The sequence below is a fragment of the Myxocyprinus asiaticus genome, chromosome 29 (genome assembly GCF_019703515.2).
Source record: "Myxocyprinus asiaticus isolate MX2 ecotype Aquarium Trade chromosome 29, UBuf_Myxa_2, whole genome shotgun sequence".
In the NCBI taxonomy this organism is placed as follows: domain Eukaryota; kingdom Metazoa; phylum Chordata; class Actinopteri; order Cypriniformes; family Catostomidae; genus Myxocyprinus; species Myxocyprinus asiaticus.
Window position 1 is genome coordinate 19,909,142 of NC_059372.1, and position 15,950 is coordinate 19,925,091.

The 15,950-nt window shown below is 44.2% G+C and overlaps 1 protein-coding gene across 2 annotated transcripts in view; it reads right to left on the reverse strand.

The window, feature by feature from the left end:
- Window positions 1-8,347, reverse strand: part of LOC127419613 (voltage-dependent L-type calcium channel subunit beta-4-like) — a 35,579-nt gene extending 27,232 nt beyond the window's left edge. For both annotated transcript variants that reach the window (XM_051661148.1, XM_051661149.1), the window contains exon 1: window positions 8,069-8,347. In XM_051661148.1, coding sequence (XP_051517108.1) covers window positions 8,069-8,104 — 36 coding nt within the window. In that variant the 5' untranslated portion in view covers window positions 8,105-8,347. The remainder of the gene's footprint in view (window positions 1-8,068) is intronic.
- Window positions 8,348-15,950: the final 7,603 nt, after the last annotated feature.

Here is a 15,950-nt window from a genome sequence, read left to right on the forward strand (position 1 = left end):
CAGATTTAATCACTGGAGTCATATGGGTTACTTTTATGCTGCCTTTATATCCTTTTAGTGAATAAATGATGAGAGAATTTTCATTTTTGGGTGAACTAACCCTTTAACTCTGTATTACAACATATCTGGTCTTAAAGCACTCCACTGTTTTTGTGAATTTTGGGTTGAGGAAATGTAACAGTGATCTCTTTATCCCTCACCCATCAAAACCTGCTTCTTCTCCACCCCCCCCCACATCCACATCCACATCCACAAATCCAGACTACAGTGAAGATATCATTTAAATATCAAAGGCAGCCGCAGGGTGCAGGCGTCTGCAGCTTCCACCATCGGAGGAGACAAAGAATAATTAAGCAGACACTGGCTAAGCTAAGATTCGAATGTGCAATTAAAATATACCTCCCATCTAAATGAACATATTAATTAAAAGGCAGCTCTGCTGGGGGAGGGATCTCCATCACAAAGAAATCCTGAACAAACTTTCAGAGTTACCAAGAATAAATGAAAGAAAGGATAGAGCGAGGTAATGTGTAAGCAATAAGAGGTAGACAGATCATTTACAAACAAATGAAAACCACAGAAAGTAACAATGAAACTTAATTAAGTTCTCCTTAATGTGGACACGTATTAAAACAAAACAGATATAACTGCAATTAGGTAGTTAATGCATGGATTTTATCCTGCTGTGTGACAAAGTAATTTTAAATATTACATGTAGTCTCTCGATTAATATTAGTCATAAAGCTACGTGCATAATTATTATAAAATAATTGATACTGTTTAAAATAGTTTACAAAATGCTGTTAAATGCACAAGGCCATGTCTTTGACAACACACAAATTTTGTATTCCATACACACAGTGTACATTAACTTTTTCAGATGACCTTACAGACTAAGCAATTTTTCGCTCAGTATCTGGATCGATAGAGTAATGTAATCCTTTAAAAGACACAATACAAGGCGACCTCATCTGCTAAGAGTGTTTCCACAACACCTCATCTGATATTCCACTTACAACACACATTCTAACCATCCCAGAAAAGGTTGTGTACATTGCTTATGTAAGGAGAATAATGCTGCATGACCCCAACAGCCGGGCATATCACTATAAAGAAGTCTACTGTAAAGTCTGCGTTTTTTTTAAATGTGTATGTCGTCAGCAACATAGCATCCTTAAGCATTATTTTTCACAATATCCCCTTAATACACACAATGGGGTCCAGAACTCACTGGTAAAAATGCTTGTGTTTTGCATTTTTCTAATCTAACAAACATTTTACTTAAAATTAAGTGAAAAGTTGAACTGATCATTTAACATGAATTCCATAGTTTCCTGTTTGGTATGTCCACCATTCTGTAATCACAGCATGCATTAGACCTGGCATGGACTCCAAAAGTTTGTGCAAAACTATTCCAGCATGATTCGATAATGTCCTAAAGACCATCTTGTGTGCTTCAGTGGAAACATGGAAATCTGACCTTTTGTACAAAGGAGTTAACATTGTTAATATCATAAATTTGTTTACATTTGATTAGTGACCTAGAAAGAGTGCAGAATCTTCCATATTTTCTCATTCATTTTACATCAGTTTATTTGTTTAAAATGATTAAATATCCATAAGCTTATTTCCAGCTTCAAGCTTTATGATTTTCAATGTGGTATCAAACCTTTGGACCCCACTATATATTTAGCAACCCTTAACACTTAATTTTTCAGCAGTCACTTTACTAGTGTATAAAGGCATTGTATTTAGCATTTTCTTTCAAGTACTGTGCGTCGCTGGAGGCAATTACTTAAGTTAAATGCAGGGCTGCCAACATTCATACTTACAATTTGTTGCGTAACTCAGCAATAGCAGCACACAACCAAAAGCGGGCATCAATTCAATGAACCTCCAAATGGCTTGTTAGATAACAGTCATTCATTCTCTTACTTTCATGCCCAATTTTCATTCATTTTGTCAGAATCTGATTCACAGTCTCCTGAATGCCTGCTGCAATGTTTAAAATGAACAGCATGGAAATATGTTTGGAAGGAGTGAACCTGATTTTGGTACGGAGAGTGCAGAGAGAGAGAGGGGTCTGGGTGGGTGGGAGTCCACAAGAAACAACAACATTCATCATTCAAACACACATGCATAGACATACGATGAAATAAAGAGATACAATGGTGCAGTTTTTGCATTCTGTTACAACAATACAACCAATATCAGAAAGGAAAGCTATGTTGATTGGTTATAAAGCCCAAGCAGTCCATCTCTGCATTATCCATTCTAACACAAGAAAAGGTGTGATTCTCGACTACCATGACATATCAACAGCTTGCAACCGTATATGTTTTTCTTACACTGTAAAAATGTTTTGTCAGGTAACCTAAAAATGTGCTTTATGTGGTAACATCTAAATAAACCGGTTTTATTTAAAGGGATAGTTCACCCAAAAATGAAAATTCTCTCATCATTTATTCACCCTCATGCCATCCCAGATATGTATGACTTTCTTTCTTCTGCAGAACACAAATAAAGATTTTTAAAAGAATATCTCAGCTCTGTACAGGGTCTGAGATTCTAGGGTCTATACAATGCAAGTGAATGGTGATCAGACCTTTGTAGCTTCAAAAATGGAAGGGAAAATGAAAGTAATCCATATGACTCCAGTGGTTAAATCCATATCTTCAGAAGCAATATGATAGATGTGTGTGAGAAACAGATCAAAATGTAAGCCCTTTTTTTACTCTAAATCTCCTCTTTCACTTTTACATCTGAAAGCCACATGTGCATACCTAAAATCATTTCTGCAGAGCCCACTAGAAGCCTGCGGTCGGCTAAGGAACATCGCCTTGTTGTACCAACACAAAGAGGCATCAAAATAGTTTCCCGGACTTTCGGCTTCATTATACCACGTTGGTGGTATGACCTTCCCAACTCCATCCGTGAAGCTGACTCACTTTCAAAAAATGGCTAAAAACACATCAAAACCCGGGAAGGAGGAGGGATGCACCATAGTAGAGTCCTCGCCACTATCATCCACCCCAACGGAGCAGCCGTGGCCATCCGCCAGGGGGACGGAGGAGCCCGGCTGCCTGAGAGCAGAGGAACGGCCGCTGACCGCGAGGGGAGGAGGGGCTCCTAGCTGACCGCCTGGAGCGGTCAGGGCCGCTACCAGGGGCGGAGGAGACCCCTACAAGCTGCTAAAATGCTGAGGGTTGAGAGAGGACCACCGATCGTGAGTGGGGAGGAGATCCTGGCCGACCACCTGGGGGAGACCCCTTCCGTCCACCGAAAATGCGGCGGGGCGTTCCGTCCGAAAGGGGCTGGAGGACTGCCTCCGATCTGCCCAGGAAGGTGCGGCTGTCGTCTACTAGAGGGTGGAGGAGTGGCTGAGGACCAGGCTACGGCATATCGGAGAACCAGCGAGTACGTTTTTTTTTCTCTCTCTCTACTCTCTCTCCCGCTGTCGCTCTGTGTTGGTCTTTCCCTCTTGTTTTTTTTTTTTTTTGTTGTTGTTGTTGTTTTTTCTCTCCCCTTGTCACCCTCCCAGGTCCAAAGAGGTGGGGATGACCTGCCAGCAGGCGGGGCCGGAAATTATTTACTTGAATAAAACCAGTTAATTTAGATGTTACCACATGAAGCACATTTTTAGGTTAAAGTTTTTTTGTGGAAATGCTTAAGATTACACAAGCGATAGGGTAGAATTATGTACCTAAAATAAGTTTGTTTTTTTTAAAACAGATTTCAAAACTTGTTTCCTGTCTCCAATTTTAAGATTTCCTTTAAATAATAAAAAATAAATAAAGGTTGACTTCCTCGCAGTGATTTGGTCACTGTGAAGGTCATGGAGAAAGGTTTAAACTAGGGAAAATGAATGTCCTGGTTACTTTCGTAACCTCTGTTCTCTGATGGATGGAATGAGACGTTGTGTCAATGTAGTGACATTAGGGGTCACTCTTGGGAGCCCAAAAAAAACCTCTGGTCTTTGGAGACCAGAGGTGCAATTGGTACAATGAAGTAGGGGCTGTAAAACCTTCTTCATCTCAGACAGAGGGACAGGCTCTATCGCACCCTTCCGCAGGAGGGTAGCGATTTCCACGCACAAGATAGCGGCATTCTCGCCCTTCACCGAGGTGAAGGTGAATCGCATAGTCCGGATCAGCCATCGCGACTGGTTGGAAAGCGCAAGCAACGCGTCCAAGCTCCGGGTGAGGGGGACCAAGGGGACAATCTCGTCGGACATACCGGCGGGTGGGGCGGAGCCTGAGGTGCCACGTCGTGCCCGTTCTGAGTTCAGGGACATCGAAGCACTTACCTGTCTCCTTGTGACCACCCCGGAACAGCCTGGAAAGGGGGAGGAAGAGGTTTGTCTTCGTGACCCATGGAGACTGTCACATCAGGGGCAGATTTGTGCCACAGCTGGGCGCGCAGGGGCTGGGAGGCCGCCGCTGGAGTGCCAAACCTGCAGTGGGCTCCACACCGGGGCCGGGCCACGGGGGCGGCCTGCGGCAGAGCCAGTGCAGTCACCGTAGGAGGACGCCCTTGGAGACAAGTAGACGGGGTGCGGGATCTTGAGCCGCGTCGGGGCAGGATGTGTTGGATAGCTTCTGTCTGCTGCTTCAACGCCGAGAACTGCTGGGCCCATCGCCAAACAGGCCAACCTGGGAAATGGTGGCATCAAGGAACCGTGCCTTGTCGGCCTCTCCCATCTCGACCAGGTTGAGCCAAAGGTGGCGCTCCTGGACCACCAAGGTGGACATCGCCCGCCCGAGAGACCACGTCGTGACCTTCGTCGCCCGGAGGGCAAGGTCGGTCGCCGAGCGCAGCTCCTGCATCAATTCCGGGTTGGAACTACCCTTGTGCAGTTCCTTTAGCGCCCTGGCTTTGTGGACTTGCAGGAGAGCCATGGCGTGCAGGGCAGAGGCGGCTTTTCCAGCGGCACCATAGGCCTTGGCCGTCAGGGATGACATAAACCTACAGGCCCTGGATGGGAGCTTCGGGCGCCCGCGCCAGGTGGCGGTGCCCTGCGGGCATAGGTGCACCGCGAGCGCCTTATCCACCGGGGATCACTGAATACCCCTTGGCCGCCCCACCATCAAGGGTAGTGAGGGCAGGGGAGCTGAAAGATCGGGACCGGGCAGTCAAAGGTGCCTCCCACGACCTTGTCAGTTCCTCGTGCACTTCCCGGAAGAAAGGAACTGGGGCAGGGCATGGAACCAATAATCGAGCCGCGAGGGTTCAGGGGAGAGCGGAGGGTTCCACTCTAGCCCGACGCTTGCGGCTGCCTGGGAAAGCATGTCCGTCATCTCTGCGTCAGCCTGTGACTGGGCGACCGTACCCGAGGGGGGAAGCCCAGCTGAGGCTTCCGCATCCAACTGGACGAGCCCACTCTCCGATGCTGCGCTCGAGAGCTCATCACCTTCGCAGGCTCCGAACAAGACGTCGAACTCGCCCTGAGACGAGCTGGCGGACTCATCTGGAAGCCTGATCGGGGCAGACAAGCATGCTGGGAAATGGGAGGTCCGTGGGGGGATACCCGGCGGAGGCTGTCCCATTGAGGTCCCCAAATCGCCCCCAGTGCTTGCCGCGCTGGCCTCATACCCGTAGGTAAAAGGACCGAGGCGGGGAGTCACTGGGGTGGCTTGCTTTCTCACGAAGGCAAGCCGCGACCGCAACGTTGCCATGGTCATGTTCTCGCAATGAGGACATGAGCCATCCATGAACGATGTCTCCGCGTGGGTAACGCCCAGACACGAAAGAGAGTGATCGTGACCATCAGAAGGCAAGAGATAACGACCGCAACCAGGAATAACACACAAACGGAAGGGCATCTTTAAAAAGACGTTCCGTGTGTGCCACTCTTTTAGAGAAATATACTCTTTTTTTACAATATACTCTTTTATTTCTGCCGAAGCGCCCAGGGGCGTTCTCTGCAGTGCACCTGTGCAGAGGGAGAAAAGCCGCTGAAATGCACCTTCAGATCCAGCAGAGGTGAATGGACAGCCGTGAGAATTCAGCTCAGTGAGCATCGACCATTCGGCGCCGAAGAGAAAATCTGAATGAGTGGTTGCATACCAGCTCCTTTTATACCCGTATGTTCGGTTTTTTTCAAAGACCAGAGGTGTTTCGGGCTCCCAAGGGTGACCCCTAGTGTCACTACATCAACACAACATTGAGTGAGTGACAGATAGGGAACTATGGTTTTACTATAGCAATATTTTAGTAATCATGTTTTTTTGTGGATTTATGCAATTAATCATGTTATTACTAAAGAAATATGGTGTTAAATGTACTGTAAGCGATTTTTGCCATTCTATAATTCCCACAAGCAAAACCATTGGATTAGCCACACCCCCTTTCCAAAATCCTGCACTCCAAAGATACCAAAATGAGCTTTGAGACTGAATGTATATTTTAATTTATTATCAAAAATTGTACTTGAGGACCGAAATACATTTTTGAAATTGAATTTATTTTAATTGAATTTTGACCAGAAATGGTTGTCAAAAACAACAGCAGCAAAATAGCGCCCTCAACTGACAACTGTTATGAGCAACATGGCATAATTAAATTATGCCTCAATAATTAGTTGAAACTACAATACAATGAGTACACGAAAAATGACTGACAGTCAGAAAGCGTCACAGAATGTGTCCGCGGCCCACGGACACATTTTTGGATCCTGTTTACAGAGTCTAGAGCTGTCACAGAGACCAGTGAAATATCTCACAACACTTATTTAATTAATATCTTTCAGGAAGTAGTAAATTTTTTTGCCTACCTTTCCATGAAAAAATCGCTTACAGCACCTTTAATATAGTAAACATGCTAAAGTAACAGTATTTTTGAATGAATGGAACTCTTAAGGAAACTCATCTCAGAACAGTTTGAATGGCATCTTATTTTCATTCTGCCTCCATATACAGCCTCTGAAGTCAGCATTTTCCAGTTTTCAGACACAGCTCTCATCTCAGTGATTCTTAGCATGGCATGATTTTTGGTGCCAGACAGGCTGGTTTGAGCATTTCTGTAACTGCTGATCTCCTGGGATTTTCACACACAACAGTCTTTAGAGTTTACTCAGAATGGTGCCAAAAAGCAAAAATATCCAGTTAGTGGCAGTTCTGTGGACGGAAATGCCTTGTTGATGAGAGAGGTCAACAGAGAATGGCCAGACTGGTTCGAGCTGACAGAAAGGCTATGGGAACTCAGATAACCACTCTGTACAATTGTAGTGAGCAGAATAGCATCTCAGAATGCACAACACGTCGAACCTTGAGGCGGATGGGCTACAACAGCAGATGACCACATTGGGCACTTTATTAGGAGTGTAAATTTGAATTAGAGGTGCAAAAACTGTCCCCTTGAGGGTGCCACCCCAGTGACAGCCCTTGTACCTTAAAAAGTAATAATAATAATTATTATTATTCTAAAAGTGAATTAACTGGTTTTATTCAAGTCAAAATGTTATTTAACATCACTGAATCAACCTAAATACATTATGCTACACCAGCAAGACTAATTACATGGGTTAGATTAGATAGAAATAGCCCCTTAAAGTAACAACTGCACACTTTCACTAGTGAACATGGTGGGTGAACTCATCTGCAAGATAGAGAGAGAGAGAGAGAGAGAGAGAGAGAGAGAGAGAGAGAGAGAGAGAGAGAGAGACTAACAGTCTTAATAAGGTAATACATGTCTTCTGTATCAATTAAACAATAAATGCAACTAAAAGCATTTGACGAGTCTATGCTCAGTCATATATGGGCAAAAAGCTAGGCATGCATCTGACTGAAAATAATTTATTCATATAAAAAGACTTACATGAGGATATTAATAGACTATGACCCAGGAAGAATGCATGCAAAATTCATTCACTCCACCAAAGCAGCACTGATTGATTACAGAATCACATGGAGTGAAAATGTAAGAGAGAGAGAGAGAGAGAGAGAGAGAGAGAGAGAGAGAGAGAGAGAAAATAAGTGAGCGAGCAATAAAAGAGAGCAAGTGAGAAAGAGAGGGAGAGTGACAGAGATCAATTGCAGAGAAAGAACGAAAGAGAGCGAACTATCCCTACCTTGCAGCTGAGCAGCGCTGCACTAGAATCTGACATGCCTATAGAGACAGCACATATCCGCCCCCATCACTCTGTGGCCGTCGCGAGCTGCTCTCCATAGTCAACAGTATGAGGGAAGTCTCAGCCCTAACGTTTGCGAATGCACTGCACTCAACGTCTATACAAAATTGATGCCCAGACTGCAGCAGTGGAGTTCAGCTCATAAGAGCACACACCCTCTCACTACTGCTGCTGCTGCTGCTGCCTTTCTTCCGCCTGCTCTCACATTCAATCAGACTCCATTTTCCTCTGCTCCGCACTCTGGAGATGCTGTTCTGCAGCCAGCGCAGCGGGGGAGGAGATGTTTACCTCTAACACGAGTCTCAGAGTCAGTGAGATCTCATTCTCTGACAGCAAGAAATACAGTGGTACTTTACAAGTGAGATGCTTATTTGAAGTAGAACTCTGTGCTGTGATGCTCAGTTAGGATATATTAGTGAAAAACAGTGGATATAGTGGCACCTAACAAGTATTTGGACACTTAAACCACATTTAAAAAAAGTGTGAAGTTCATTGCATAGATCACAAAATATCAAACCAATTGCCACCTGCAAACAAAAGATGCTAGAACTTTTCAGAAATAACTCAATTTCTCAGGCATTTTTGCAATTATAGGCATACTTGTATCCAACTGGGTAGGGTTGCACCAGCTGTGCATAAGGTCTCATGTAAGCTGGGATGTAAAGTTCACACTTAGGGCTTAGCAACTACTAGTTAGTTTGTAACTAAGTCAGTGCTTAATTTGGTTGCACCACCTGTTCTTAAGGCAAGACTTAACTAGTAGGTTGTAAACTCTCCGTAAAGTAATGCGTAGTCGGATAATATTATGTTTACCTGTATCAATCCAATAAACAGCTTTCAAATTTGTACACAGAACTGTTAAAAAGCTGTGAATTTCAATTTGATCTTGTTACAGTTGATGTTCAAACCTTGTTTGTTCACGTAACTGTCAGCTGTAATAAATTATATCCCAATTAAAATGTGATACATAATAAAAATAGTTCTGATAAAAAGTACATTTGCCCTGTCTAAATAACAATATATAGGAACTGTATCTAAAATAAATAAGGGGTGATATATAAATACTAAAACAACAGGATGGAAATATACACATTTATTCATTTCAATATCCTACTGTATTTTGAATGTGTTGAAACTTGACACCGGGGTGCGCACCCTGAAAACGTCTCCGGTTACACATGTAACCTCGGTTCCCTGAGATGAAGGGAACGAGACATTGCAATAAACGCTATGGGGAAATTCCTTTTCCACAACCTAGTTGAAGCCCTTGTATCATAACCCCAATCTTATGATTGGCAATTATGTTTGAACCCCGCCCCTTTAGGCGTGCATTTGCCCTGCATAAGCGGGCGCTCAAACATAATTTCTTCCGAATTTTCTGACTGAGGGACAAGAACATGTCGCTCATTCCTCAAAACTCTGAAGTAGTGCGGCCAAGTTTTGCAATGACTCGTTCCCTTCATCTCAGGGAACTGAGGTTACATGAGTAACAGGAGATGTTCCCTATCGATTCAGTTCACTTGACATTGCAATGAACGCTATGGGGAATGGAGTCCCATCACGCCACACTACGTAGCATCATACCCTAAGATGTACCAGGGTAGAAACACTTAGAAGAATATGTATATGAGGTCATGGGCCCTTCGGGCGGTGACTAATATGTCTTCAAGAGTGTATGAAAATGAATAACCCCACATGGTGAAAACCAGATGGAACTTTAATCTTAATCTGAGGATCTATATGAGCCATATAATACACACAGAATAATTAACCCCTTCATAACCAGAGGTATGGAGGGAGGTTTTATTCTATTGGAAGTGCTTGTGACTTCTAGTGGGAGTAAATTGGATAGCGGCCTACACGGCGGCTGTATTAAATTATAACAGGCAGCCCACCCGTAATAAGGAGTTCGGGCTCACCCGCTGGGGGATGGAATAATAAGCTCTCTAGACAGAGAGGACTCGCAAAGCGATGGACGCCACGTCTAGGTTATAAAACCTCACAAAAGGTGTTCTGCGAAGACCATCCTGCTTCAAAGCATATATCCTGTAGGGATGTACTGTTTGTCCATGCCCATGAGGAAGCCATGCCTCTAGTTGAATGCCCCTTTATGCCAATAGGGCATCTAACGCCCTGTGACTCATAAGTGAGGGCGATCGCATCGATGATCCAGTGAGAGAGCCTTTTTTTGGAGACGGACATGCCTTTTGTGCATCCTCCATAACAAACGAAGAGCTGATCTTAAAGTCTAAACTGACAAGTGCGCTCCACATACGTGTTCAATGCCTGCACGGGGCATAATAAATGCACTAACTGCTCCTCATACAAATTAGATGGTGGAGAAGAGAAAGCTTGTAGGTGCACTATCAGAGCCCTGAAGGCTTTACCAAAGCTGTGTTGAGAAAAATGTTTGAAAAGACAAAGACAATTGTGCAACGAGCAGCCCTATTTATATCTGAAAAAAATTCTGATATATATCGATAATCATTGGGAAAAACAACAGTTAGTTGACCAATGTGCAGTACAATTCTTATAACATATGCAAAAAGCAAAACATACAGTCCACACCAGTATTATACAACACAGACGTCTAACTACTCAACATAAAACAACAAGATTTCAACATGTCATTTAACAGGGCTCAATAAAAAAGCCAGGGAAAAAAGATGAGTTTTTAATAGAGATTTAAATGACACCAGTGTGGAGGCAATTCTAATGTGCAAAGGCAAACTGTTCCAGAGCTTTGGGGACAACACTGCAAAGGTGCGTTCCCCCCATAATTTACGTCTATACCTAGGAACAATCAAGAGTTTCTGGTCAGAGGACCTACGTGATCTGGACGGTGAGTAAAATTGTAGCAAATCTGAAATATAAGATGGTGCAAGGCCATTTAAAGATTTAAAAACAATCAATAAAATCTTAAAATCAATCCTATGGCCCCTAGCGTCATTTGCTGGTGTGCCTCTTAAGGCCAGGGGAGTGAGGTTTACACATACAGCACAGCCATCACGTACCAGCTGGTACCAGTGGAATTTAAAGTGATCCAGAGATAGGATAGCACAAAGCTGATCACATGGTTCATTAGATTCAACCAGGCTTCCCTCAATATTGCGGTGCAGATCACAAAACTCATGCGACCAAAATTTTACACAGATTGTTCTACATTACAGTGCTTTTAAAGAAGTCAAACATCATAAACAGCTAGACAGCATTGATATTATAAAGAGCACCAACGAGGGAAAGCAGGAAACAAGACCGTGGCATGTCCCAACATAAATTACAAGACTTTTTACACATCATCACCCTTACTAAAATTTATCACATTTTTTTACTCTAATAACACTAACAGGAAGGCTTGGGATCAATGCCTTTTTCATGCATGAAAAAATGAAGTTTTTAATCGTGCTTTATAAATAAATTGCCTTGCCTAAATTGCCTTGCCTTTAGCCTCCTCGTTAGCATGCCCACCTCCCATGCCGGCTGATGCCGGTTCGAGACCCGCTTGGAGCGGGTTGAGCAGGACTGGTTACAGTGGTGCCGTGACCTGGATGGTAGTAAGGTTTGTGGGGTGGGGGGGGTGGTGAGTGTTACAGGAGCCAGCTGGTACGTGATGGCTGTGCAGTATGTGTAAATCTCACTCCACTGGCCTCAAGAAGTGCAATAGCGACTGACGCTAAGGGCTGTATATGTACATAACATATAACACATAGACGCACATACACAGCGGCCGCATGTGTCTCTCTCTCTCCCTCCAGCACTCCCGACTCCTCCTCTTAACTCTCTCATGCTGATTGGGCCGATCAGCACCAGGCTCATGGCCCAGCCATGCCCTCCTCCTCATCACATAAATATTTTACTTTTAAGTTGCTTTCTAAATCACTTTTCCTACAAAAGTTTTTGGTTTTCAAATTCAGAATGTCTATATTTCCTCATTTGTTGTCCCACACCCTTCAGCTGTCACAGAAACGCTAACAGACGTACATATGAATTCATATTTTAAATGTATCATACATATTACTTAAGCGCAAGTAATGTACTTAAAATTACTTTAATTGAAAGTCATGAATTGTAATCGGATTGCAATAATTTAAAATGTAATGCTTTACATTACTTTTTTAAATTAAAAAGTAATTAGATTACAGTGAAAAATTACTTTGTAATCTGATACACCCAACACTACTTACAATGACTCGTTAGGGGGCGCACACCCTTCAGCTTTCACAGAAAATGCAAAAAGATGTACATATAAATGTAATTCATTTCTTAAATGTATTTTACAATAATAATATTTTTAAAATATGTGTAAACCAAGTAATGTACTTAAAAGTAATTGACTGAAAGTCAGTAACTATAATCTGATTACAGAAATATTTTAATGTAATGTGTTACACCACTTTTTGTGCTTTAAAAATAATAAGATCACAGTAATTAATTATTTGTAATCAGATTATACCCAACACTGCCTGTTTAGGATATCAAAATTAATATATGGACAGATCAACATAATTTATGAAAGCACCATTCTGTATGCCCTTTCCATATTGTATGACATCCGCAGTCACTACATGTGTAACAAGTCAAGTGAGGATGGAGGATCTAAATGCAGCTTTTAATATAAACAAAAGATGAACAAGGTAACTCAGAATAAAATGAAAACAAAACACAGGGAACCAGGTACAGAACATGACAATACATGTGAAGACTGACAAACTAACCAGGGGAAACAAGGGCTTAAATACACAAGGGAAAACAAGGAACACCTGGGGAAACAGAGAACGAGGAACATCGGGGAAACAATTAGGGAGAACCAATCATGAAATAAAACTACAAAAGTACTACAAAACTAACCCAGGAAACGGGAATGGGGAACTAAACAAATTTCAACATAAAAGTCTAGACAAAAACAGGGAATATGTGACAGAGCCCCCCTTTAAGGAGCGGATTCCAGATGCTACACAAAAAACAAACAAATTGTCCATGGGGTGTGGGGGAGCCGTGGAAGACTCGAAGGTAGGCGGAGCCAGGAGAGGCTCGACGAAGGCAGGCGGAGCCAGGAGAGGCTCGAGGGGCGAAGCCAAGGAAGGCGGAGCCGTGGGAGGCTCGAGACAAAGAGTCTTGGATGACTGGGAAACGACCTCCGTGGTCGCGAACATGGGAAGAGACTCGGGAATGATCTCTGTGGTCATGAACACTGGCAGAGACTCGGGAATTACCTCCGTGGTCGTGAACATGGACAGAGACTGGGAAACGACCTCCGTGGTCGTGTACATGGGAAGAGACTTGGGAACAGAAGCCTTTCTTCTCCTCCGGGCTCGGACGAGATGGACGAGGCTGGCAACACAGGCTCAGGGATGGACGAGGCTTCCAGCTCGTTGGCTGTGGCAGGCGTGGCCGCTGGCTTGTTGGCCGTGGCAGGCGTGGGTACTGACAATTTGTGAGGTAGGGTCTTCATGGCCCTACGCACCAACATCAGTGGCAGATCATTCAACTTGGAGACAGGGGTCGTGGAAGGCTTGGAGCAAGGGAGCAGAAGATGCAGGTTTTGGCCTGGGGTTCGCGCCATAATCCACTGTGTAAAGGGAACCGCAAAGTTCCAGAGCCTTCTCCACATATTCGTAGATTGTCCATGAGGATCAGCCGGAGGCATTAGTTCCTTCAGTGCACTATTCAGATCGGACGAAAACCACCAGAGAGTGGTCTGGATAGTGCACTAAATTCGCTAGCTCTAAAAACTCATGGACGTGATCCTCAACTGGACGGTCCCTTTGTTTAAGGAGCAGAATTCTGACAGCCGCTAGATCCATTTTTGGTCAGTCTTTCTGTAAAGAGGCAGGCGAGGATAGAGGATCTAAATGCAGCTTTTAATATAAACAAAAGATGAACAAGGTAACTCAGAATAAAATGAAAACAAAACACAGGGAACCAGGTACAGAACATGACAATACATGTGAAGACTGACAAACTAACCAGGGGAAACAAGGGCTTAAATACACAAGGGAAAACAAGGAACACCTGGGGAAACAGAGAACGAGGAACATCGGGGAAACAATTAGGGAGAACCAATCATGAAATAAAACTACAAAAGGACTACAAAACTAACCCAGGAAACAGGAATGGGGAACTAAACAAATTTCAACATAAAAGTCTAGACAAAAACAGGGAATATGTGACAGAGCCCCCCTTTAAGGAGCGGATTCCAGATGCTACACAAAAAACAAACAAATTGTCCATGGGGTGTGGGGGAGCCGTGGAAGACTCGAAGGTAGGCGGAGCCAGGAGAGGCTCGACGAAGGCAGGCGGAGCCAGGAGAGGCTCGAGGGGCGAAGCCAAGGAAGGCGAAGCCGTGGCAGGCTCGAGGGGCAAAGCAGTGGAAGGCGGAGCTGTGGGAGGCTCGAGGGGCGAAGCCGTGGAAGGCGGAGCCATGGGAGGCTCGAGACAAAGAGTCCTGGATGACTAGGAAACGACCTCCGTGGTCGTGGGCACGGGCAGAGACTCGGGAATGACCTCTGTGGTCGTGAACACTGGCAGAGACTCGGGAATTACCTCCGTGGTCGTGAACATGGACAGAGACTGGGAAACGACCTCCGTGGTCGTGTACATGGGAAGAGACTTGGGAACAGAAGCCTTTCTTCTCCTCCGGGCTCAGACGAGATGGACGAGGCTGGCAACGCAGGCTCTGGGACGGACGAGGCTTCCAGCTCGTTGGCTGTGGCAGGCGTGGCCATGGCTCATTGGCCGTGGCAGGCGTGGGTGCTGACAATTTGTGAGGTAGGGTCTTCATGGCCCTACGCATCAACATCAGTGCCAGATCATTCAACTTGGAGACAGAGGTCATGGAAGGCTTGGAGCAAGGGGCCGTGGAAGGCTTGGAGCAAGGGAGCCGAAGATGCAGGTTTTGGCCTGGGGTTCGCGCCATAATCCACTGTGTAAAGGGAACCGCAAAGTTCCAGAGCCTTCTCCACATATTCGTAGATTGTCCAGTGAGGATCAGCTGGAGGCATTAGTTCCTTCAGTGCACTATTCAGATCAGATGAAAACCACCAGAGAGTGGTCTGGATAGTGCACTAAATTCGCTAGCTCTAAAAACTCATGGACGTGATCCTCAACTGGACGGTCCCCTTGCTTAAGGAGCAGAATTCTGACAGCCGCTAGGTCCATTTTTTCCAGTCTTTCTGTAAGGAAGCAGGCGAGGATGGAGGATCTAAATGCAGCTTTTAATGTAAACAAAAGATGAACAATGTAACTCAGAATAAAATGAAAACAAAACACAGGGAACCAGGTACAGAACATGACAATACATGTGAAAACTGATAAACTAACCAGGGGGAACAAGGGCTTAAATACACAATGGAAAACAAGGAACTCCTGGGGAAACAATCAGAGAATGAGGAACACCGGGGAAACAATCAGGGAGAACCAATCATGAAATAAAACTACAAAGGACTATAAAACTAACATAGGAAACAGGAACGGGGAACTAAACAAGAATTTCAACATAAAAGTCAAGACAAAAACAGGGAATACGTGACAACATGGAGATGTTTGAGGTCTATTCAGTCTTTGTTCCTACCATTTTCATGCCCACCTTGCTTCAGTGGCAACACCAGCTGAAGAGTCTCGAAGCTAATGTGAATGTTAAATCAAGACCAGACACTGAAAACTCCATCGTGCATGAATTAACAATGCAAACAAACACATCTGCCTGATGAGAAACAGCTGTGAAACCAAATGCACTAATGCATTTGATGCCCTATAATGGGGGATAGTGAATTATATGGACTATACTTCCTAATGCCTATCCAGTATGAAAGATAATACACTT